Source organism: Anolis sagrei, chromosome 3 (genome assembly GCF_037176765.1).
Source record: "Anolis sagrei isolate rAnoSag1 chromosome 3, rAnoSag1.mat, whole genome shotgun sequence".
NCBI classification, from domain to species: domain Eukaryota; kingdom Metazoa; phylum Chordata; class Lepidosauria; order Squamata; family Dactyloidae; genus Anolis; species Anolis sagrei.
Window position 1 is genome coordinate 207,705,892 of NC_090023.1, and position 24,361 is coordinate 207,730,252.

Sequence of the window (24,361 nt, forward strand, 5' to 3'; positions counted from 1 at the left end):
TAGTGTGTATGCTGTAAGAAAGAGGGCCGTTGATGTTATCTGCCACCAAGTCAACTTTGACTTGTGGCAACAGCTATGAATGAATGACCTTTGTAAGTCTGTCATCAACAGCCCTGCTAAAGTCTAGCACATGGCTACATAATAAACCAATCCACCTGTAGTGTGTGATTTCTTTTTTCCTACAGTATTCCACCTTACCAATCATATTGCCCTATTTTCTGTGTTTTGATAGTGAGTCAAATGTTTACAAGTGAATCTACATGATAGGGCAAATATGCCATTCTGCTTCCTAAGACTTTAATGTTCACCTTTTACATTAACCCATTATTCTAACATTAATAATGATGGCTACCAATAAATAACATGGAGTACTCAATGGATAACCCTAACTACACAAAGTCTAGGACATAACAGTGCATCTTCTCATTCTTAAAGCTTATATAGTCTAACTGCTCGGATTATTGTTCTCCTTAAATCTTCTTGATATTGGATAATTTTCTATAGGTACTATTTAGGACCTCTTGTCATACAAATCACAGTGTGAAACGCATGCATCTGATGGGAAGTCACAGGGAATGCTGCCCTTGAAGGACAATGCATGAACTTTATCTAACAATTTGATGTAAAATACATTTTCAACCCAAGTGTATAGCTTAGCATCACAAAACTAATAGGATCAGCATGCATAATATGAATAACTGCTCTACATTCTAAAAAACAAAAAGGAATGAAGCACATAGTATGGATGTGAACCAGAGGGAAAGGTGAGGAGGGAAGCACTACATACAGAAAAGAGTGTGTGTTGGATTGAAATACCTACCATCATAATATTCCAAATTCAAAGACTGCTTGGATCAGAACAGAGAAACAACAAATTTAACCATATTAAGGGAAAAGGTATGCAAAAAGAAAGCGAGAGAGTTTGTTTCTCTTCACAGGAAACAATTGCCTACATATATTTTTTTCATGAAGTTTTAGGTTTCACCTAAATCTGCAGTAGAACATGAGGTGTATCAAATGCTTAGGTGTCCGCTAAGATAAAGCCATACTTTGAGCAATGCAGAACAATGGCCTACCATTTGGATAAAAATCATAAATTACTCATCGAGGAGATGAGAATTTAACAGATCAGTAATGAGTGTATCACTGTTAAGAGTTCCTTCAAGTGCCTTGCAAATCTGCCAAATACAGATTTTTATTTTTGTAGGAATAAGATAAGTTTGTGGAAGTACACAAAATTGAATTAATTTCTCTTTGTGTGTATGTGTGTGTGTGAGAGAGAGAGTGAGTAAGTGGATAGGCTTAAGTATATAATGCTCTGGATCTAAATGGAGTGTCCTGGTGGTTATCCTGCCATCGTTCATAACTAGTTGATTCTTATAGCCATAATTTCCATTCTAAAGGAGCCAGAAAACAGCTATACTGTGATAGGCTCCAGATTATGAGCTGTAAAAGTCTCATTTCTATCCTGTCTTGTCACAGTAAAATGCCAAAGAAGTAAGGTCACTGCTTTCAAACTCTGTGATTATTGCAGGAATACACATACTAACTTGTGAAAAACCCCACTTTAAATAACTTTAGACTAAGAATAACTCAGTGGTGTGTGTATGTGTAATGATTCCCAGTTCTACTATCAAAAGAGAGATTGCTGATTAAGGAAGAAAGGAATTTGCATTGGATTAGCAAAGAACTTTTAAGATAAAAATTTATTAGCACGTAATGTAGAAGCAAGGAGGTCAGGAGGTGGAAGGAGGGGAAGTGGTTAAAAATAATCCACACATGTAACACTAAGATGACAGAATGCTTTTAGTTTTCCCAAAGGCCTAACGGGTAGTATACCTGCATGGTTTGCACCATAAACTCTGTTGGTCAAGCCCGAACAATGCCCGACACTTCTTTGGAGTATTTGCATCTGTTAGCACAAGGTAAACACAAAAATACAACACAATGGTGGATAGAGCTCAGTTGGATGTGAAATCTTAGCTACAGCTAATGTTTCATTCGGTTCATTGGCAATCTCTCAGACCTAAGGGCATGAAAGAAAGACAATCTCTGCCAGGCAACACACACCTACAATGTCTAAGCCTGCTGTGCATTCCCTCAACTCAGTCCTGTGTCTTCTCTGCAGACCTCGGCGTTGTGATATCAAAAGGCACTTTGGCAATGTTTTATATAAAAAAATAGGTATATATGTAACTTTCCAGAGAAGGTGAGTTTGTGTGCAGGCCTAGGCTGATACTGTCTTACAGTGGGAATTTTTCCAGCTAGCGGCAGTGAGGAGGTGGGTGGAGGAAACAAAAATGAGTGGGAAGGGAGGGAGAAGAGCAAAATCCTTTAAAAAGAAAGAGATGATCATTCACAGCAGCGTCCCACTCCCTTGTGTCTTCCAGAGCACAACACAGAGCTACAAAGCAACAAAGCAGGAGAAGAGGGAGGGGCAGGGGGAGTACCAAATAAACCAGCTGCAAAACCAGCCATAGCAAGTCGGGGGGAAGACTATACACACCTGCAGGGACCGCACCAGTTATTCTGTTGATCAAGGCCAAAGCGCGCTCGGCATTTCTTAGGAGCGCTCAGGTCTGAATGAGGTCAAGAAAGAAGCGAGCAGAAAAAGAGAGAAAGTGGAGAAAGAGAGAGAGAGAGAGAAGGAAAAAAGGAGAAAGAGGAAAAAATAAAAATAAATAAAAATAAAAAGGAAATAAAATCAATGACCTCATTATTAACTGCAAAATATCAACTTGATTGTTTAATTTTCAAAGTAGTGATTACCATATCTATCAAACTTTTGAAATCAGCTGTTGCAATTAAAGCTGCAGTATCCCTTTGTAAAGGACTGTCTCTTTGTCCGTCCCCCCAAAAAAGTACAATAGAGGAAGTTGTAATTGATTCAAGAGTTATTGAAGGTGCAAGTGATCAACTGTTCCTACACAAGTCCTAAACAGGCTTGTGTGGGAACAAGGCTTGGTGGACTGCATTGCTGGAATGGATACTTGGTTCTTTAAAGGGAAAGGGGAAAAGGAAGGGAAGAAGCTCAGTATGGAGACCTCAAACATGCTTTTCTACAGACTTAAAATAAAAAGTGAAAGAAAACTATATTGAGGATAATGCAGCTTTTGGAATAAACATTCCATTCATTTTTTAATTAAAAAAAAAAAAGAATAATTGGCTCAGAATAAGCAGATAGCAAATGGATATGTTAGTTTCAGCCAGAAATAAAATGATCAAAAGCATGGAAAGCAAGCAGTATGCAAGTAAAGCAGGTGAATAGCCATGGGTATGTCTGAGTAGATATGCAAAACAAGAGTTGTTGTCTTTTTAAAAATGTGATTGCATGCTGGCATGAAAAGACTTAGTGAGTGCCGCATAAAATGCCATTAGATTAAGGAGGTTCATTAAGTTTCTTCCAGTTTGTATCAGTCTCTTTAAAGAAATACTGCATATTCAATTTGCACAGTTAGTACAACTGAGTTATTTTTTACTGCATTATTGTTTAATTGCAATTGCAATGAATAACAAATCATAAACAAAACCAAAAAAAAGGTACTAGCCAAAGAACATTATGAATATATAGATACAGATGTATGCTGCACACGTGTGAATGGTAGGATTATTTTTAATGTCAGCATTTAAATGTTAATAAAATCTAAAATGGCAGGATAAAAAAAACTAAAAGCAGTTTACAAAAGTATTTTAAACGGCTGAAAATGACATTAGCACCTGTAATCGGAGGAAGTGAAAGGCAAGGATTTAGGAAACATTCGCTGTGTTCTGAAAAAAAAGAACAAATTATACAAAGGCTTCAAAGAAAAAATTAATCAGGGTTTTTTTCTCTTTCAAAATTGACTATGATATTGCCTATGCAGTATTTCTAATTTTCTAGAGAAAATGGCAAACCTCCTTAATTTAAATATTTATATATATATATATATATATATTTATATATATGGCTGCAATTTACCACTGTAAAGGCATGCACCAGAACACACAGACCCATCTCAAAGTATTATCAAATTCACACACATGCTGGGACACTCACACATACACACTCACACAGCAAACACCCTTGATAAAAAATGGCATAGGCATTAACAAACTATGGCTCTACGGTGAATTACTTAGGAATTATTAAGGACCAACATGACTACCATTATAGTATGTTTTTCATGCATTTATTTGGTAACTAATTTTAACAGACAAACAAATAAGAAATTGAACTTAGTGTATTTAAAATCCAACAGGCAAATGCCGGGCACAGTAGTGGCCCTATGCAAGCAAAGGTTAGGGATTTATTCTTAAATAAATCACCTTTCTCCTTAATAAAGAATTGTAGGAAGCCAAGGCCTCCTTTGTTCCACTACAGAATAAATAAAACATTTTACTTACCATTGGTCTCTCCTGGCTGCTTGTCCCTTTTCCTCTTCTTCTTCTTGCCCTGAATGAAACAGAAAGACATGAAAGGATAGTTACAAAACCTTCTTTCAAAAGGAGACAAGGAGGAAAGACTGTTCGGCAAAACTTACTAGAACTGGGCACATCTTTTAAAAAACGAAATTACGAGTGTGTGGCGATATAATACTTTCCACAGATAGAATAGCACAGCTTCCTACTATTTCACACCAAGTCATTGGGATCCTTCAGCATCTCAGTACCATAACAGACATCATATACAGAGAGGAAAATATAAAAGTCGGGATTCATGAGGCAGTGACAATAAGAAACAGAAACATCCTAACCAAACTTTTTAATCTAATATTGATATTTCTAGTTGACTATACATGCATACAAATAGGAAGTGCTGGACTTTTTTAAATCTAAAAATGTCTGTTTTAATACTATTCCTACTTATGTTCCTCTGGTAAAAATGGAAGAACGAGGCAGAGGAAAGATACAGAAGCCATGCTGTAAGGTACATGTTATATGGACAGTTCCTAGCTAGAACAGTTGTCAGAAAACCGGAAGATTGCTTATCTGTTTTTGCTTTTGGCCCACGTTAGATTTTTTAAAAATTCTTAAGTTCTTTGTGTTTAATTTATATGTTTCTTGTGGAAGATTATTTCAACTTTTAGTATGGACCAATTGTATAAGCGAAGAAAGGACCATGTGGTATCTGCCGTTTTTTTTTAAAGATGAGATGTCTACCAGAAAAAAAGATAAATGACAACTGTAATTCAGCATTATAAACATGGCTGATACTCAGGGATTCAAATTTAAATGAAAGCTTAACACTGTTAGTCTGGATGGATGAATCTATAATTTTTACCTTCCCTCATATTTCATTTTTTTTTAAAAAAAATCTTTTAAATACTTTCTGTGACACTTATAAAGAAATGATTAAAATGTATTAATTTTAAATAAAAATAGCAGTGAAATTCTCTATTAAAATGGCATGAAAAGGAAGTATTAAAAATGTGTATTTGTATTAAACAGAAACCAGTTCTAAGGTCCACCAAAAATACAAGGAGAGGAAAGGGCTTCAACAATGTGTGTTTGTCTAGAAATCTTTCCTTTTTTGTGTTACCATCAAGAAAAAAAAGACAAAAGTATAAATGTAAAAACAACCGTTATTCTTTCCTCTTCCCTGAAACAACAGAACTAACAAAAACCAGCTAACATTAAAGACCTCCTTGGCTTCTTCTGGCTTTATCATTTCTGGGTTGACAGACTAGAAACAGCATGGTGGTCACTCACACCTTTTGTCTCAAGTTAAGGGTTTTTTTAAAATGGAACTTGCCAGGGGAGTAACAGACACCAGATATTCTGTTCATCCAAGTGTAAACAGAAACCATGTTCTCAGAATTTAGTGAAGATTGGGCTATAATCCTAAAGAAGATGGAGGGGGGGGGGGGCTTTCCTAGATCTGTGATGTCTTCTCTCCAGCAGCCTGGTCTAGTTCCCACTTCAACTATTCATTTTGGGTTTCAACTCAGCATGTCCACTATGATGTTTATGTTCCCTGGAATGTACCAGTAAGAAGGGGAGATGTGAATGCTCTTTTTGAAGATGCAGTTCCTGCAAGTCTCCAGGAATAAGGCCTTTGAACTTGTTCCTCCTTGCTCATTCTGGCTGTAAACTGCTACCCTGCCGTTTGGGATGTGACAAGTAAAGTCTTGTTCAGGAGAACCTCTGGTGATAGAAGGAAGGCTGTGTTTGTGTCTGCTTGTTTTGTTAAGATTTAATGCACTTGCTGGGAATTTGGTGGCAATACTACAGCAACTGAATAATTACCCACCCGAGTTAAGGCCCCAATTCATCTCTACCTCACATAAAGTGCTTTGCAGAATGGAGCTGGTGTCTCGGTTACACTTCTGTACCCAACCACCAGAAATGACTGATTTCTCAGGGGTTCTTGCACTAACTAATAATTTCAAAGAAAGGGATCATGCAACACAGACGGTTGCATAAATAAGGAGCTACATTTTGGATTTCTGTTTACAAATGCTAGTAAAACACTTAGAGGTTTATGATGTAAAATATGAAACAGGATTATTTATCACACTTAACAAACCTGAAATTTATGCCATGCATAACATATTGAAAAACAATGTATTTCATCAAGGCAAACAGTCTTTTGGCAGAAGGAATTGAGGATAGATAAGTATAATTGAATGCATTATTCCAGAAGTGGGAGTGGAAAAATCAAGAGCTTTTTTACCCAGAAAAACAAGCACAAATACATTTATATTGCCCCAAATTCATTCCCTATCAAATAATTAGAGTTTGCAGGGAAGGAAAGCCATATAACATTGTCTTAAGTATGATAAAATAACTGTATGGCAAAAATATTTGAGGTTCATTTTCTTCCATTTGTTTTTACTTTTGGGTAAAAAAGTAGGCAACTGTGCTAATACTGAAAAGGGATAAAGGCATTTTGTTTACATTGACATTCTGACATCCTGGAAAAGATGCATAGATTTCACTAGAAAATATGCAGAATTCACGTATGCAAGGTCCCACAGTGCATTCCTTTGTTTCCAGAACATTGTGCTTATGCAGCCAAAGTGGCAACACAAAGAAAAACGAGCAGGTTCAAAGAAACCCTCAAGGTTTCCATGTGAAAGAGTATTTAGAAGAAGAAATACTATGAAGAGAAACTCAAAAACCAGCAGGGTCAGACTTAATTAATACTATGTATCTTGAGGTAGAGGTATGAAAGAATCCAGTCTGAAACCCCATCAAAGCCATTGCTAGTCACATTTGACAACACCAGCCTAGTTGGGTTTCTTGTATTCTTATGGTATATTTACTTTTGCCAACTGTAAGAAAGAAAAACACAAACAATTTTGTATTCTAGGGCTGATTTCCTATTTTAGCTAGTTGCCTAAAGACATGCCCTCATATGTCAGCACTGTTAAGATATTTTAGAAGCTTCTAAACCCTAACAAGTCGTTAGTTTTCCTTTTATTAATTTCTGGGAGTATAAAACAGCAATTTAAAAAATCAGACACCAATGAGCAAGTATACTGGATGTTAACCTTGGATGACATTGAAGTGAAATTAAATCTTGAAGTGAAATTAAAATAAACATTTTGTTTTGTGTTTTTTGTCCTAAAACCAACAATTTTAACTATGTATAGTATATCATATTTTATGATGCATTCCAGTATTCAGTTTCTTACTGGCTGACAGATTTTAGACTGTAAAATAAAAATGCAAAATTTAATGTTTGAATTTTTTAGAGTGAAGCCCATTTCAAATACTTCATTTGTAAATACATAATTTTCCCAGACTTGTTAAAAAGAAAAAAATCAGAATTGCACATAAAAGATTTCAGTGCATCATTAAGGTATCACAAATGTCTTTATGTGTGCGGTAAAACAGAAGGAGATGCAAAGGGTCTTCTATTTTTAATATGCATCCCATTCCCCTTACCCACAGTTCTACATACTCCTAGGAATGCTGTTGTCCAAAGAAAGCCTGTGGAAAGGAGAAAACTCCAAGAATTCCGACTGTATGGAGAGAAAAGTAAAGTCCTTGTAGATGATGCGCTTGTGTGATCCACAGCTATTGAGCTCTCCTACTAAAGTAAGGTTCCCCCTGAAGGTCAGGTGGGGATAGAGCCTCAAGCTGCTGGGTATGCATCATCTTTCTTATCCTGTCCTTTTAGCTTGAGAAGAAAGGGATTTTCAGTGCTCACATGCTGAGGACAAATGTAAAGGTCCTAAACATTTAAGACACCATACATGCCCATCTGTCAGTGACACAGTCACACTAAAGCAGAGAGAAAGCCTTTCCTGAAAATCTTTTAAGCATTATGGCACATCCCAATACTACTCCCTTGTGAACTCCCCAGAGAAAATTAGCCTGCGGAGTAACATGAATGAATTGGCCCTGTGGTCTGATGGCCTTATTCCAGCCCATTTCAGCCACCAGTTGTGGGCGGTGAATTGGTTGAGGACAACAATAGAAAGAGATAACTCTTGGATACTAAAATAAAGGTTTCAATCAAAGAAAGAAATTGAAGGCAGTTGGATTAAAAGAAATTAAGGAGGAGGAGGAGGAGGAGGAGGAGGAGGAGGAGGAGGAGGAGGAGGAAGAAGAAAAGAAAAGATATGGTAAAGTATTTGATACCGTAGCAGATTTTTAATCAACACTTCAACTTCATTTGACTTCAGGAATGAAATGATATATGTTGCTCGATAACACATTCCTCTGCCTCTGTCCATAGCAACATTTTTATCTAACCCTAAGTTCCGTAACAATAGAATTGAGAAAAAGAATGCAATTATCCACTCATGAAAACATTTTAAACATATTAAAGGGGAGAAACCAAGAGAGTACAACCCAAAAGAATTGATAAATTTATGTATCTAATTTTATCTCTAAATAATAGAGACTTAGCAGTATGGGAAGTAAGAATGAAAAGATATAATAGAATGACCCAATGCAAAAGAAGGTTAGGGATTCTGTGCCTATTGTGACTGTACAGAAGAAAGAATTTCAGAGGTGCGTCTTCTTATGTAAGCTTGAAAAGAGCAGCACCTCCTGAAATTTCCTCTCCTACATCATTCGTAAAGGATTTCCTTTGCATCTGGTCAGCCTGAAAGACATAAAATAGCTCTCTCTTGATTACTACTCTCTGAAGGACTAGCTGCCCAGGAGACTCATCAAAGTCTACTTGTACTAACTTTTCTGAACACTTGGAAGTCATTTCAATTTAAACCTCAAACTGATAGCTCTGATATATGGAGACATTGTATATGTCCTCCCTTTTATGTTATTATCATTTCTGTATTTATGCAAGTTTGAATTTTAATGTTGATGCATTTTAGAATTAATTACTTTATGCAAATGTTAATTATTTGTGTTACAAACAGGCAAGCAAAATTTATGAATGAGTGGTTGATGCCCTCATCATCTTATCATAGCTATGTTTGTACAACTTGAATATCCCTTAACCTCCATGCCTGGAATTAGAAATGTTTTGGATTTTTTTGGGGGGAGGGGGCGTTGGAATTCCTGTATTTTGATATACATACATCATGATATATCTTAAGAGAAACAAGAGATTAATTTTTGTTTCTTAGTCACTTTATACTGATTGCCAGGAGACAATTTTACGCATAACATTTTAATAATGTTGTGGCTGAAACAAAGGTTGTGTACACTCAGAAAGCAAAGGAGTTGCTACCTCAGTCATGTGTAGTATGGGTTCTGACTTAAGTGTACATGACTTGTAATCATTTAACTGTCTTTGGTAAGACCTATGGAGTTTGTTTATTTATGCCAAGTACAAAATATTTAATCCTGGAATGCATCTTCTCAGTGATAGGTGCATGCCACTTGAAAATTGGAAAAATATACCTTTTTAGACCTCAATTTTCCAATCCTGCTGTCTAACCATGGTGATCGGTGGTCTAGAAACTGTAGTTCAAGAAGTGACATTTCCAAATTCCTTCTCCAAGTACCACATCTATTTAATGTATACATAGTTTGATTCCCGATGCAGCTATGGATATAGGCAAGAAGTCATGCATTTCAGGTGGTGATTTCACATGCAGGTCTGCTTTGCCTTCATATCAAAAGATGCACCCAGCTATTTCAAGACTGCTCAGATGAACCTGGTGACATGCATGTTTGTTTTGAATTCATCCATGTAGACTGTCAAAGATATTTTGTGTACGCGGAGGCCTGTTCTTACACACAACACTCTCTTGCTCTCTTGTCAGGGACACTAATCTCTAAAACCAGAGTATCCAACTTCAGAATCTCTCAAAGGGATGAATCACTGCAACTGGATATATGACATGACGAGATAAACAGATAGCTATCCCAAGGTATAGTGAAAAGAGACCATCAATTAGCAGCATTCTTTAAAAAATTGTGACAGACAATAGTGCAACAACGTAAAATATCAAAGAGTAGAGGGTGGAATAATTTATTTAGCCCCACTTGAGAGCAAGTCTTTGCCAGTCCTTCTCTGAAGCCAGGGTAAGCCATTCTTCCACTTTCCACTATACTCTCACACAGGTTTACAACAAGGCACTAATTTGGAGGGTTGGGGAAGCAGATGAGAATAAGAATAGAGAGGGATCTCTTTTTTCTTTTCTTTTTTTCTTTTTGGTAAACTATGCAAAAGCTGGTGTCCTGATGGAGACACACTGCAAGACTTTTGCTCTCACACAAGCTCTAGTGATACATCTCAAATGAATCAGTGCCAATTGTATCCAATTCAGTTGGTGAAAAAACCAAAACATCCGCTAGAATTACCGGATTGGTAGTGCTTGTCTTCCGTGTGTGGGTGTACTTCAGCAGATTACAGCAGTACTTGTCTACAAGCTCTACTACTGAAAAAAATTCCACCTACATAGCCACCTACATAGTTATCCCGTGCGGACCAGCCGGGGTAAAGCTGCATGTGGAGCTGTCGTTCCTTTCTGGCTAGTTCATAATATTTAGCTTGCTCTTCCCTGGATAATGCATGCCACTAAAGAGAGAAAGAAAACAAAACCAAAAGCAAAACAGCAGGTCAGTCATATAAGGTGTATATGAACTGTATTTATATTCCGATTTCAGAAAAGTAAAACCAATTATAGGAGTTATAATAATGATAGTCAACTTACTTATTATTAACAACTCTGCTCCACCCAAATTAACAAGGGCAATACTCAATTATATACACCTTAACATTTCATTTCTGAAAAGGGAAAGCTATAGCACTTCTAAGAGGGTACACCCTTAAACAATATGCATGAAGGAAATGACAATAATGTAGATTACACCTTAAATTTGCCTTTTATTTACTTGTAAATTTTTGTAACTCTGGTGTACCTCCCTCTTACAGCAAAATATATAAATCAAAAGACACAAACTCATGGTGTGTAGAATGTAGCACAGTATTCACCCGCTCCAACCCTCCAAAAAGAAACTATCATTTCCCAAATGCATAGAATGACCTATGCAACTCAAACTTCATTCAAATGTTTACAGAATGGCTAAATTATCTTCAGCAACAGATTTTATTGTTTTTTGTGTAAATTATTCCTATATTCAGAGTTCAAAAATGTGTTTGTGTTCCTCAAGCTGATGCCCTCCAGGTGTGCTGCATCACCCAAAACACATTTGTCTAGGATGTTGGGAGTTGTAGGCCAGGTCACCTAGAGATGCCAGATTGAGAAAATCAATATGCTGGGATAGTTGAGATATGTCTCAGAGGAGAGATAATTTAAATAAATCAATCAATACAAGAAACCATCGGGGCATGGCTAAGGAGTAAGACTATGTTATTGAGAGGCAGGTCATAGGCAAAGACACCAAATGCAAGGAAAATAGAGAAATATACCTTTTAGCACTTTCTGATGATGTACTATACAATTATACTGTAGACAATCACACAGGTAAAACCTTTATCCACATCCCACTATTCATTTTGGTTGAAACAAGAAAGTTTCAAAGCCCAGCCTGCTACAGCAAAAAACTGGTACTACTCCTAGTTCAAAAGTTCCACAAGTCAGGCTAATACTTTCCTCACAACTAAGGTAACATTTGTGTACTGTGTCCTTTCATTTTAGATGTATTCACTAGGGCTGGGCGGTTTCGTTTCGTTAATTCGTAATTCGTTAAAAAATTCGTTAATTTTTCAATTACAAAACGATAACGAACCAGTCTGGAGCAATTTTTTAAAAAAACGAATTTTTAAATAGTTTCGTAAATGTTTTGTATTTCGTTATTGTATTCGTTTCGTTATCATTTTGAGGTCATTTCGTTATTATTTCCGCATGTCTGGGGCAAGTTTTATAGTTGTTTTTGGTTTTCTAAGGGTTTTTATAGTTGTTTTTGGTTTAATTAAGCTTCAGAAGTTCCCCCTGTCCCATTTGGAGGTTTTTTAGCGTATTGCACAGTCGCGTCCGCCATTAACGAATCGATTTGTTATTGTTTCGGAAATTGATTCGTTATTGTTTTGTAATTTTTTTCACATTTACGGAATTTCGTAAATATCGAACTTTTTTAAAGGAAAATTTTGTAATTATTTTAAATAACGAAACGCAAAACCCCCCAAAAAACGAATCGATTTTAGAAACAAATCTTTCCGTTGTTACCCAGGCCTAGTATTCACATAAGCTTGCACAGACATTCCCTGATTAGTTACCTACCCTTCGACCGAGAATTTGATTGATGGCTGCGCTCTCTTTCAATGTGCATTCTGCTACAACTTTTGCTCTCATTTCCTTCATATACAACATAAATGCGTTAAGAGGTTTCTTTATGTGTGGCTTCTTTTTCTCCTCTTCTTTTTTGGAGTCCTGATGTTTTCTGGATGGTTGACAGGAACAGACAAAAGGTACTTGTACAACACTGAGAACATTTCAACCTCTACCATGCACTTAGTCCTAGACATGTTACAAATGTTGAAATCTGAATTGTTGGTTTGAGATATAGCTCCCTGGATCAATGCAGTAGTGAGTCATTACATGGGTTCTTTCAGGAAATGCTTATTTGTAAGTCTCATTGGAAGCATCAGGATTGCAGATATGAACTGCAACCTCAGTTTTGGGGAACTGTTTTGTAACGATTCCCAAGTCTGATTCAGTGGCTGTAAACTTTGTTGTCATCAAACCACAAATACACAAATACTTAATTTTACATTATGATCATTAAATAGTGTGAAAGATATTTTTCTGGAAGAAGTGGTATTCTTCAAAATGCATTTAGTATAAAATCATGCAGAAGAATTGGAGGCCATAATCTAAGAGAAAGTCCTGATAAAAGCAATTCTAAAACACCCACCACACAGAACTCTTTTTCTGCAGTTAAGCATGCAGAAGGTATTAGATTCTATTCAGTAACTTAAATCCAATGCTACTGGCATTGTAATTCTGACATAACAAATGTTTCTTTCCCTCCTATCCTCCCTGCATCCCGTAGGAGATCTTGAAACCTGGCTACAGATGAACCTGCTGGACCAGGTTCCACAAGTCAGGCTAATACTTGCTAATAGTGGCTAATAGTGTGAAATATCTTTCACACTATTTGTGGGTGCATAGTTGCACAAACTACCCTCAATCCATTTCCCTGGTGGAAACAAGTCCATCAGCAGACATCCCCCTTTGAATATTAACCTATCTGCCCAGTAAGGACAGGAAATAGTTAGATGATCTGTCCTGATAGCTGAAAGATTCTGATATTCTGAATCTGCGGTCATAAATATGAATGCAAAACAGGCTAACAAATGTTAAATTAATATTTTAAAGTTAGTTTTGAAATTAAAAAAGAAAAATGAACTTACGAGCTGTGGAGTGAGCCAACATCATTCTGGGAAGATTCTTGTTTGACTGTTGGGGTGACTATGGCTGGATGAGGAATCCCAGTCGTATGTAAACTATGATGTGGAGGGACCATGTGTGGAGGGAACCTAGAGGAGAGAAAACTGTGTAAATCGTCAGAATAAAAATAAATGAATGGGGAGGGGTGTGTACACACATATAATAACAGCCATATAATAATCTCATATAATCTAGACAAGCATACAAAGGCTCACAGCAATAATTAGTGATAAATTAAACAACACACTTCTTCTTTTTTTTAATCAATAATTCATTTGTTGGTAATGCTAGGACAATACTTTAGAATTTCTAAACCCCTCTTTAAATACAACAGTTTGGTTCATGGACATGTTGAATACAATGAACATTTTAAGACATCTACCTAAAAGTAAAGCATATCATTGCTCATAGCAAATTGTGAAAAACCAATCTCTGATTTGAACCTTAAATATGACTGAGTGGATGTTTAGTTCCTAAGCTTTATCAGTTAAGCTTTATCAGTTAAATAAAACATTGGTGTCACTACCATTTATGTGCAGTTCTTCATCTTATTAACTATATTCTCTTTACATTTCAACCTGTGGCTTATAATATTTCATCAAGGTATAGAAAATCAAACTTTAAATTAATTTGATGGTATTAGGATTAAAAGTGGGGTTAGGATGGAAAAGATCATTAAAAAAGAGGTTCATTATCATAAAATGTGTGTGCCTACCCACTTTAAGTATATTGCACGGGACTTGATCTACAGGGACTCTGGATATTAGTTGGCAGAAATTAAGAGAGGGAAAATGATAGAGAGGAAAAGTAGGAAAGGTTTAGAGGGAAAGTGGCATGCTTGTAGATGTTCACTTCCCATTATAAACAAAGGCACAGCAAAATGATATTCCTTACATAAATGGTACAATCAAGGTTTACTTTGGGAATTATTAATTTTTGGGGAATATTTTTCAAGCCATGGATGAATTGAATTCATAGATACTAAACATTAAACACAATTTTTAATCTGAACTAATCACAAATACAAATGGCTTGACACAGAGTAACAGTAAAAATATTCATCTTCTATGATTTCAAAAGAGCCTTTACTCTAAAAAAAACCAGGTATATATGTGAATGCAGATGTGTAGGGGGAATGGTGGTGTGGGTTGGCAGCAAATGCAACATATTCAGAGGGTAAACTGCCACTCATAGGCATTTCTAGGAGAGGCAGTTCATATTCCTTATGGAAAGAAAAAGAGCAAGTAGGGGGTGGGACTCGGAACAGGCAGAATCAGTTTCTGCTGGCAGAAAGGATGATCTCAGAAAAATGTTGGCAGTGATCTACCAATAGTGTGCTGGCTAAAAATCTGCCAGATAAATACCCCCCCCCCCCCAAAAAAAAAGGATGTGAGTGGAGAAAGAGCTGGGTGAGAAAGGAGGTGAATTTCGCCAGAAACAAATTTCCTCCAACTCAGAAACACAGCCACAATTCCACCAAAAGGTTTGGCCATGACAAGGATAATTTCTAGCACTAATTTGTAGCACATCCACCCTGCTGGGAGTTTTTAGGGATTTAGCCTTTCTTCGCCAAGTCTGATTAAATGGTATAAAACATATGAGTTCTAATAGTATCCATATTTTCCTTTCTTTCTATTAAATGCTATCCTTTCACATAATAGGAAATTCAAACCAATGAAAGGGTCAGACCAGTGAAAGGGAGCAGAGTCCTACCCCTGCACAAGTGGCAAAAATGTTGCAGCCCTTGAGATATTTGCTGGACTTCAAGTCTCAGCAGTCCTACATGGCATAACCTATGGTAAAAAAAAAATCTGGAAGGATCCATGATTCCCACCCCAAGGTGAGGTTCTATGAGTACAGCGTATTTCTTGGTTCTTTTGGTACCCCTTATCCCAGGTTGAAAAGTTTGTTTACAGATGTGTTTAATTTTAAAACACATTTTCCAGGTCTACAGCCTATAATAGGTATGGGAGAAAATGGGATGGGGGCAGGAGAATTAGATGGGAAAGTGAAAGGGTAAAGGAAAGGAAAACAGAGCCCTGCTCCTGAGTTCTACCAATCCTAGTGTTCCAGATGACAGGGTGCTACTTTATTGTAATTTTGGACCCTTGTTTAATAGAGTTAAGCATTCTTGAAGTCTGTTTTGTATGTTAGCTATGAAGAATGGGGTAAAATTTGCAACAGGCTTTTTAACCCCTGGCTGACTGCATTCTTTCAGCAGTATTTATATTAGAACAATACTTGAACTGAGTGCAAAGACTCAGAGCGCAGGCAAGAAGCTAAAATAAAAGGGCCACCAAGAAATCTAAATAAGAATGTCTCTGCTGGAAAAATGTACACTTTTGATCCAGGGGACATTCTTCTTGGCTTTGTTTTTAAAAAGCCTAGTAGATAAATATATATGCCAGTTGTATTCACTCTCAACACAAGATTGCAAATTGTCACCAAGCAAAACATGTGGTGGTCAATTGACACCAAAGCCCCCCAGAACTGGAGTAGCAGCAGGGAAAGAAAATGATTGAATTGGCTTTAATTTGATTTTGTGTTGAGAAGGAAAAAGGGGAGTGAGAAACCAGAGGTGCTATTGTCTCAAAAATGTGTTTACTAATGAACTCCTGCCTTGTTGAAATGTCATTGTCAGGACGAATTTTACAATGCTTTTGATGTAGTAAAGCATCAGGTGTCTTGATCATATTTATAATGTTTGTATGAAGGAGCATCTTCCAATGTTGAACAAAATGGAAAGTTCTCACATCACAGAGATAACATGACAGCCAACATTTTCCCCAGTAGATAATTTTTTCCAGCACAGAATCTTTTTTACACAAACCCTGAATCATGAGATGGTCTCATATTTAAAAATAGCAATACTTATGGATATATACTTTGTCATTGAATAACATAAATAACAATCTAAAAACAGTGTAATGAATGCTAGGAATAAAATACAGATATTACACTAACAAAAAGTCATGTCTACTGAAATGCCTGTAATTGAGTGGCAAGTTACATTTAAGTGGAATGCAATGAGGAAAAGTACACAGAACTTCCTGCATCTAACTAGGGAGGGTGAAATATTCCAATTTATTTTATCAACTTACACTGGGATCTTGATCCAGCTGTTACAGAATTTAATTTTATGTTCTATTGTAAAACAAAAGGTTTGCTATGCTTACAGGATGGGGCAAAGTACAAATGAAGTAAATACAGTTAAGAGAGGAATAGGGCAGTGGTAGCAACAATGGGATGTTTCCCCAATAAGAATTTTAAAATGAAGTATTACTTGGCTCTTAGAAACTATCTGTGAAAAGACAGGGAGGGATTTCTGCCATAGTATTTACATCCAGATGAGAAGGCACAGTTAAAAAATTATTAAATATTAATCATCCTTCCTATATAATTCAATACAACAGGGCATGATCATAAAAGTCACATATCCTATACATGTCAAAGGAGGACAAGCCTAAATCTCAGAGGGTAATAGTGTCATGAATTCAATTACATATGCAGGTTCTTGGTTGTGTATTCATACACATAGTCATACTAATTTTCTTTTTGAAGATGTTCACATAACAAGTAAAAGAAAAATTAAAAATACAGATGCATAAAACAAATGGAGATGCACCTATTTTGGTGCATTTCTGAATGTTCATGCCTCTATATTTTTATAGCTGTTTTTAAAAGCTACAGGTCTATTTGTGTGTGTGTGTGTGTGTGTACACAGCAGCATTATATTATATAACAACACAGACCTCTTTGAGAAATTCCTTTCCACAGAACAGTATTATAGGAATGGCAATAAACACCCTAAAAATTCTAAGCAGCTCATTATATACCCCTGTCTGCTTTTATGGCTCCAAGCCAGAATATAATGATGAGCCGTAACTTGTTAAGGACAACTAATTTTTTGTTCCTGGCTGTCTCAGGGGCTTCTCTCTTACTCACTCTCACTTTACTTCACTGTTGACATGTTTCTGTTAACTGGATGTCATCTGCCTGCCTTGATTTTAAGCACAAGCAGTGGGATGCATTTTTCCATGCAACAATTCTTCTTTAAGTTGCATTAGATTTGTCATTATTCTCTCATTTTCCCCTTGCACTTGTAACATTTCATCTATTCCTACCTTCTTTTTTTCCTGGTTTTTTTTTTTTGAGCCACGGTGCACCCACATTATGGTTTATACATGATCTTGCTCCCTTTGAAGCCGGCAGATTTCAGAGCCAGCCCTCGTCAGGAGAAGTGCCTGCTACCAATTTAGCAGGCTGAGGGCCCCGAGCTCCAACATCTCAATCTAAAGGGGGTCACAGAGTGGCACAAGCGAGTGTCAGCAAGTGCTGTTTAATTGCCAATCTAGGCTTCTCCATGGTGTTTAAAGTATAATGACCCATCACTTAATTCTGAGAAGTCCTGGCCCTGCTGCTGAATAGAATGAATATCAAAGGATGTGCTAGAACAGGGCAAGGAGCATACAATTCCTATAACTGCTGTAAGTATAATAGACTTGTACTTCTGTCATCCCATTATCACAATAATGTATTTAATTTGCTGTATACCCTTTTTAACTAGATCCCTTTCATAAAGATATATCTGAGGAATATAATTTATATCTCCCCATTCTCTCACACTTTCCTATCCTTAGCAAAATAAAATAAAACATACTCCTAAAACAAAGGAATAAGACAGCCTTACAAATAATATATATTTTAAAAGGTATTTTGAAATGGCCTTTTCAGCTGTCCTACCCTTTCTACATAGGTAAAAAGCAATTAACACAAAGGAATCCAGGTTTTAATTACATTTGTATAAGAAGAACCAATTTCTTCCCCACTTTGACTCCCTAAGAGAGGCATCTATAAGGTAAGAAGTTCCTTTTTTGTCTCTTTCTTGTCCTTTGGATCTTCAAGGCCTTCCTCCTCTGTAATCTAACCTCACATATTAATTACAGGGACTGGATAGGTGCAGGGTGGAGGGATTGAGGGATGTGGGAAGCTTGCTATGTAATGCATGCTAATTTAATTATGTGCCATCATCAAAATAGATTAGCTGTTTCAGCCCATCAGGAAAGTCTAAACCTCCACCGATTTAATTAACTAGACTGAAAATCAGATGAACAGAGAATAAAACTATCATTAGGAGCAATTAGTGATTACTTAAACATAGTGCTGCCAAGCAGTTTGTAAATAAAACTAGCAGCCCTTGGAAAATTATCTGGAATTAATTGGAGGTTGGGGAAGAGAGAGAAAATATATACTTCTAAACCTTGGGAGGATCTGGTGGGTCTTTTTATGTCAACTAAAAATGTTTTGAGCTCGGGAATGAGACAAAAATGTCACACCCCTCCTTCTAATAATAATAAAAGTCTGATGCCTCAGTTCTCAAATGAGAGCCAGCAAAAGGGGAAAGGGGTGATTACTTGAGAGCAAATGAGAGCAAAATCCATAGGAGCATAATCTTCTGGCTTCTCAATATCATAGGATTACTATTATGCTCCCCACCCCCCGCCCAAGTTAGTTAGCAATTAAAATAAATGAAAGGGCTTTGTTACTCTAAACGAAGGACAAGGGGGTGTTTTCTTTTTTCCTCAAACCAAAAGTAAGATCATTGCATAACTAAGTCAAGGCATACTCTAGCAAGACCTTTTGGGTCAACAGAGAATAGTAAAGGAAAGTAACAGATGACCTCAATTCTGCAAGCATGTACTTTGAGCTCACCTTGACATAGAAGCATTGACAGTCAAAGCGGTTGGGTAGGGATGCCGGAATCCCCCTGTTGTGATTGGATAGACGGGTTGACCTTGCCTAGAAAAATGGGGGACAGAATGAGTAAAAGAACAACAACAGGATATGCATTTTTTTGGATTTAAACATTTTCTCTCTCTCTCTGCACAGTAAGCTTTATTCTCATTTGATCAGAACAAAAATCTTGGGGATTGTACAGCACGGATCAAAGGGAAGAAACACAGAACAATTTGAATGCCATAAATCTGATACGAATGGCTAATTAAATTTTATAACCTCTGCTTATGTCAATAGAGACCCTCTCCCCAAGCTGAAACTAGGTGTTTTGTTGTAATAATTAAAGGCGAAGTCTTGCTTGCTTTAATGGAGCCATCACACTAATTGAGGGCTACACATCCAAAGGAAAACAATAATGAATGTAAATTTATACCAAAATAAAGTACAGTGAATCAAAGGACTTCAGTTGCGCTTTGGGCCTCTTTCGGTATTTAGATCTCGGTGAGAAAACATTAAATTAACAGAGCTTAATTTGTAGCCTTTTGTCAGATTAACAAGTGTTGACAAGAGTTACCGGGGGAGAGTCCCCAAGAAGTATTGTGGGTAACCAATAGACAATCATACCTCATTACAATAATTAAAAAATACAGCAACATGCAAAACAGCATCCTCATGAAAGCTACACAACTTTTTCTGATTGAGGTTTGTCTATACTGGCTATTCCTTTTCATCTGTCATTCAAATGTGTCAAATGAATGGCTACGTTTTTATTTGGGGAATGTGCATGTATGTTTTAAGGATATTCTCATCAACATTACAATGGAACAGGTCCATGATGGTTTAATGGAGAATGGTCAAAATTATTACTGGCTGCATGACTGAATCCTTTAAAGGAAATTGATCTTTATATTCTTTTGCCTTTCAAAAAGCAGCATAAATGTTACAATAGAAATATATACACAAGGAGAACAAGGAGGAGGGGGAAAACCCTTGATAGCCATTAATTTTAAAATTCAGAAATATCCAAGAAATTATTACTTCATAATTCTGTGGAATCTACTTGTGGTCACAGATGCCATGGAGGAAGCCAACTGAAGGACAAAACATTGTGAAAGTTTCACTGTTATATGAAAACTAATGCCATCGTCCTGTTTCATTTAATGACTGTAATGAGGGGTCATAAGGGGATAATGTTGCATTTCAAGCTTTTTCCCCATCCAAGTATGGCCCTAAACCGGGGCAAACGGCATTTGTTTTTTAAACAATAAGGTTTCCCAATGCTCTTAGAGAACAACCCTGTTCATTCATAAAATAAACAGGAATCCAGTGGGCTGTGAAAATCTTAAATACAGCATTACCCCCATGTTCATGGGACCAGTATCTGGGATTTCATTTATCCATGTCTGATTCATTAGGCCAGTGATTTTCAATCTATGGATCCCCACATGTTTTGGCCTACAACTCCCAAAAATCCCAGCCAGTTTACCAGCTGTTTGGATTTCTGAAAGTTGAAGGCCAAAAATATCTGGGTACCCACAGGTTGAGAACCAGTGCATTAGGTCCTCTTTAGACATTTTCTCAGGACTCTAGGTCAACTCTAGCATATTCTTGAGCCAGCAGTCCTTCATTTTAATAGGATTCACTATTATTATTATTATTATTATTATTATTATTATTATTATTATTATCTTTATTTGTACCCCGCTAACATCTCCCGAAGGACTCTGTGCGGCTTACAAAGGCCAAGGCCCTCAATAAAACAACAGCATAACAAATACAACAATAAAACTCAGAAAGCAAACCAATAAACATTAAAATAATAACAGTAAAACAATAAAACAATAACAACATGACACATTTAAAAACTAAGGGCCGCACTATGATCCATAGTTTGGTGTAAAATGTATTCCCCACAGATATGGGGGTTGCACAGTAATCCAAATCCAACCATTCATTTGGACATTGAGTATGTCACAGGCCAGGCATTTTTTCCACGTTTTCCTCATAAGCACAGTGTTTCCTCTTGTCCTCCAGACAATAAGATCAATACTGTGTGGCATCTGTAGTCATAGGTTGCATCTACACAGGCCAAATAAAGTGGACTAATTTTTCAAGGAATCCAGACTGACATCAGGGGAACCTTAATTTACTCCAGAGCTTCCAGAAAGCTCTAGAGTTATCCCAGTGTTTTTGAGATGCGGAAAGCTGGACTGGGCTGGAACTGGCCCACTCCAGTGTCCACATATAACTGAATAGACACTATCTGGTAAAGCCTTGATGGTAAAGTTGCTTCTTCTGGTCAAAAGGCTATGTACTGAATTGTGGCTTCATCAAAAGCAATGTTGCTAGCAAGATTCTGCCAAGGAGTTGCTTTTGTCCAGCGAAACAGAGTTGGCAGAGGCTCCGGTGTACTCTTGGCCTGTCCATTTGTCTGGACACCAAAGATCTCTGGGGATGCTCCAGAGAAGGGTACTCCAAATTATTTCAGTAGGTGTACCTGCAGCCACAGATGTAAATGGTCATCACCAATCAACTAATAGTCAACACTACAGTGCCACCTGTTTCCTATCCATGGATAGGATGGTTGCTTAAAAATGTATACTGGTTATAATTCTCAAGGCCTACATCATCTAAAGATAGACTTGTTAGCTTTATTACTATGAGAAAAATGTTGACGTCAAAGTAAGACTTGTTTCCCTGCTCCTATATTGATATCATGCATTTTATATTCAGCTTGGCTTTCCATAAAAGTTCTTATCTGCTTAATTAGTGCCCTCTTTCCCTAACTATGTTTCAGTACTTAAAGAATTTGACAAATAAACATTGATCTAAAGCCTTGAAAAAGAGTTAAAGTGGTTTCATGTAAATGTAGTCTTTCTAAAACTAATACCATGACCTAAAAACATCTGGTCAATTGAAACAATTGAACTAAAAATGAGTCTATGCAATTAATTTTATCCTTCTCCTCTTCAAATTCTTGTGATACTGTCTGAAAATTAAGCTTCAGGAATCTCCAGAAGTTATGACAAGTGGAACGATGCCCACAAGCTTCACTCTCATTTAACACTCTGTGACCCATTCACTTTGTTCATTTAATCTTTATTGAGCAAATTATTGATCTCTCCATACCATAAACTGGCAGCTGACAAACATGCTTATCTCAATATACACATTTCAGGAAAGGGAAATAAGCATGATTTAAACCCACCACACACACATTACACACACTACACAGAGACATATATAAAAATGAAAAATAAAAAATAAAATGTAAAAAAAATGGAACTCCTTACTGTGGTACTAACCATCCTAGCGGATGGGGGATTTGTCCTACAGCACCCGGTGATAGTGGATAATAAGGAGATATATCTGGAGGGTGCGGAGGCCGTGGAATTCCTAGGAAAGAGGAAACAGAAGCATCATAAAGTTGGGTCAAGGCAGGAGAGAAAAGGAATTTTAAAAAGAAAAAGGAGGCTGGAAAGTCATACAAATTTCGACACCATAAGTGCCACGTTTCGCCTTTTATGAGTCTACTTTCTGTTCTCAAGGCATGGCCTGCTGCCTTCACCTATCCTCCCCAGAGCGGCCTACTTAAGTACAGTAAGCAAATGAGACACAGAGAAGTAGGACATTTGATCTGTTTTCTTCCCCACAGTCAAAGACCATACAGGACTTTGTTCTCCCAAAGTCTTAAAAGGATGGAGGCTCCCAGCGTACTTTCATTTTTTAGCAGCATGTGTGTCGTCTCCTTGTGCGGCCACCTTCAGGTCATTGAAACGGTGCTTTCTAAACCAAAGCATTTTATGGCTGCAGTGACTTTCTATTTCTGAAAGATTCCTTTCTCAAATCAATATCAGCCATAGTTTTTCCTCCAATTTGGCTTTATTTGGGATTGAAGTTATTTATTTCATTTGCATTGATACTCTTTAACATTCTTCAGCTGTTATCTACAACTAATGACATTCTGTGTACAAGATGGCAAAACCATTTTTACAGTTCCAAATTGTAATAATGACTAAGGGCCCTTCCACACAGCCCTATATCCCAGGATATCAAGGCAGAAAATCCCACATTATCTGAGTGCGGAGTCAGATAACCCAGTTCCAAGTAGATAATGTGTTATTTTCCGCCTTGATATTCTGGGATATAGGGCAGTGTGGAAGGGCCCTGAGTAAAAGCTCAAACAGACAATTTTATCCTCATCTTTAAACTGATTGCTGGAAAGTGTTAGAGCAGTGTGCTGCCCTTCCCTTCCACTAGGTTGCTGGCAAAGTTGAGTGGATCTAGGCATGATCCGCTGTAACTTGTCTAGTGGTGAAAGGTTCTGACACAGGATATTCTGTAAGAGGATGCCATAGAGAGCAACTGGCTTTCAATTCTTAGGGTGAGATAACTTATGCCCATTTGCATAGTATGTTCTTGCTCCTTTCAAAGCCCTAGGTAACACAAAGCAGCCTAAATACAGTGACAAATCTGTTCATGTCCAGCCCCATGTTGGATTATTCTGTCCATTATTAGATCTACAAATAAACTCTTGAAATAAGTATCTTACCAGGAATCTATATTTACGAGAGACTTAAGATGTAGGAAATGTTAAATTAACTCACACTGGCTATTTCAATATAACATAGCCATTAACACAATCATGCAGAAGGGTCCTTTAGTTGTCAGTGTGGTTTCAATACCCCCCCCCCCACTGCAATTTGCATATGAAAAAGATCCCATTCAATTCAATAGTTTTTCTCCTATGTAAGTTGCAGGTATGGAAGAAGTGGGACAGATTTGGCTCAAGCTCAAAGTGAGAGCTGCCTTTCCCTTAATAAATAGGTCCTATCAGGTTCTCTGTTTTTAATTCTAAATATGTG

General features: G+C 37.0%; 1 protein-coding gene across 28 annotated transcripts in view; it reads right to left on the reverse strand.

Moving 5' to 3' along the window:
- TCF7L2 (transcription factor 7 like 2) overlaps positions 1-24,361 on the reverse strand; it is a 228,378-nt gene that overhangs the window by 6,687 nt on the left and 197,330 nt on the right. For 2 of the 28 annotated variants that reach the window (XM_060768428.2, XM_060768421.2), the window contains 8 exons: positions 22,790-22,892; positions 19,473-19,559; positions 13,724-13,864; positions 12,591-12,750; positions 10,805-10,924; positions 4,384-4,432; positions 3,718-3,768; positions 2,507-2,579 (listed from right to left, as the gene is read on the reverse strand). In XM_060768428.2, coding sequence (XP_060624411.2) covers positions 2,507-2,579; positions 3,718-3,768; positions 4,384-4,432; positions 10,805-10,924; positions 12,591-12,750; positions 13,724-13,864; positions 19,473-19,559; positions 22,790-22,892 — 784 coding nt within the window. Of the gene's footprint in view, positions 1-819; positions 846-1,838; positions 1,913-2,506; positions 2,580-3,717; positions 3,769-4,383; positions 4,433-10,804; positions 10,925-12,590; positions 12,751-13,723; positions 13,865-19,472; positions 19,560-22,789; positions 22,893-24,361 lie in introns of those variants that run through there. The other 26 variants (XM_060768430.2, XM_060768425.2, XM_067465828.1 and 23 more) reach the window with 25 other exon arrangements.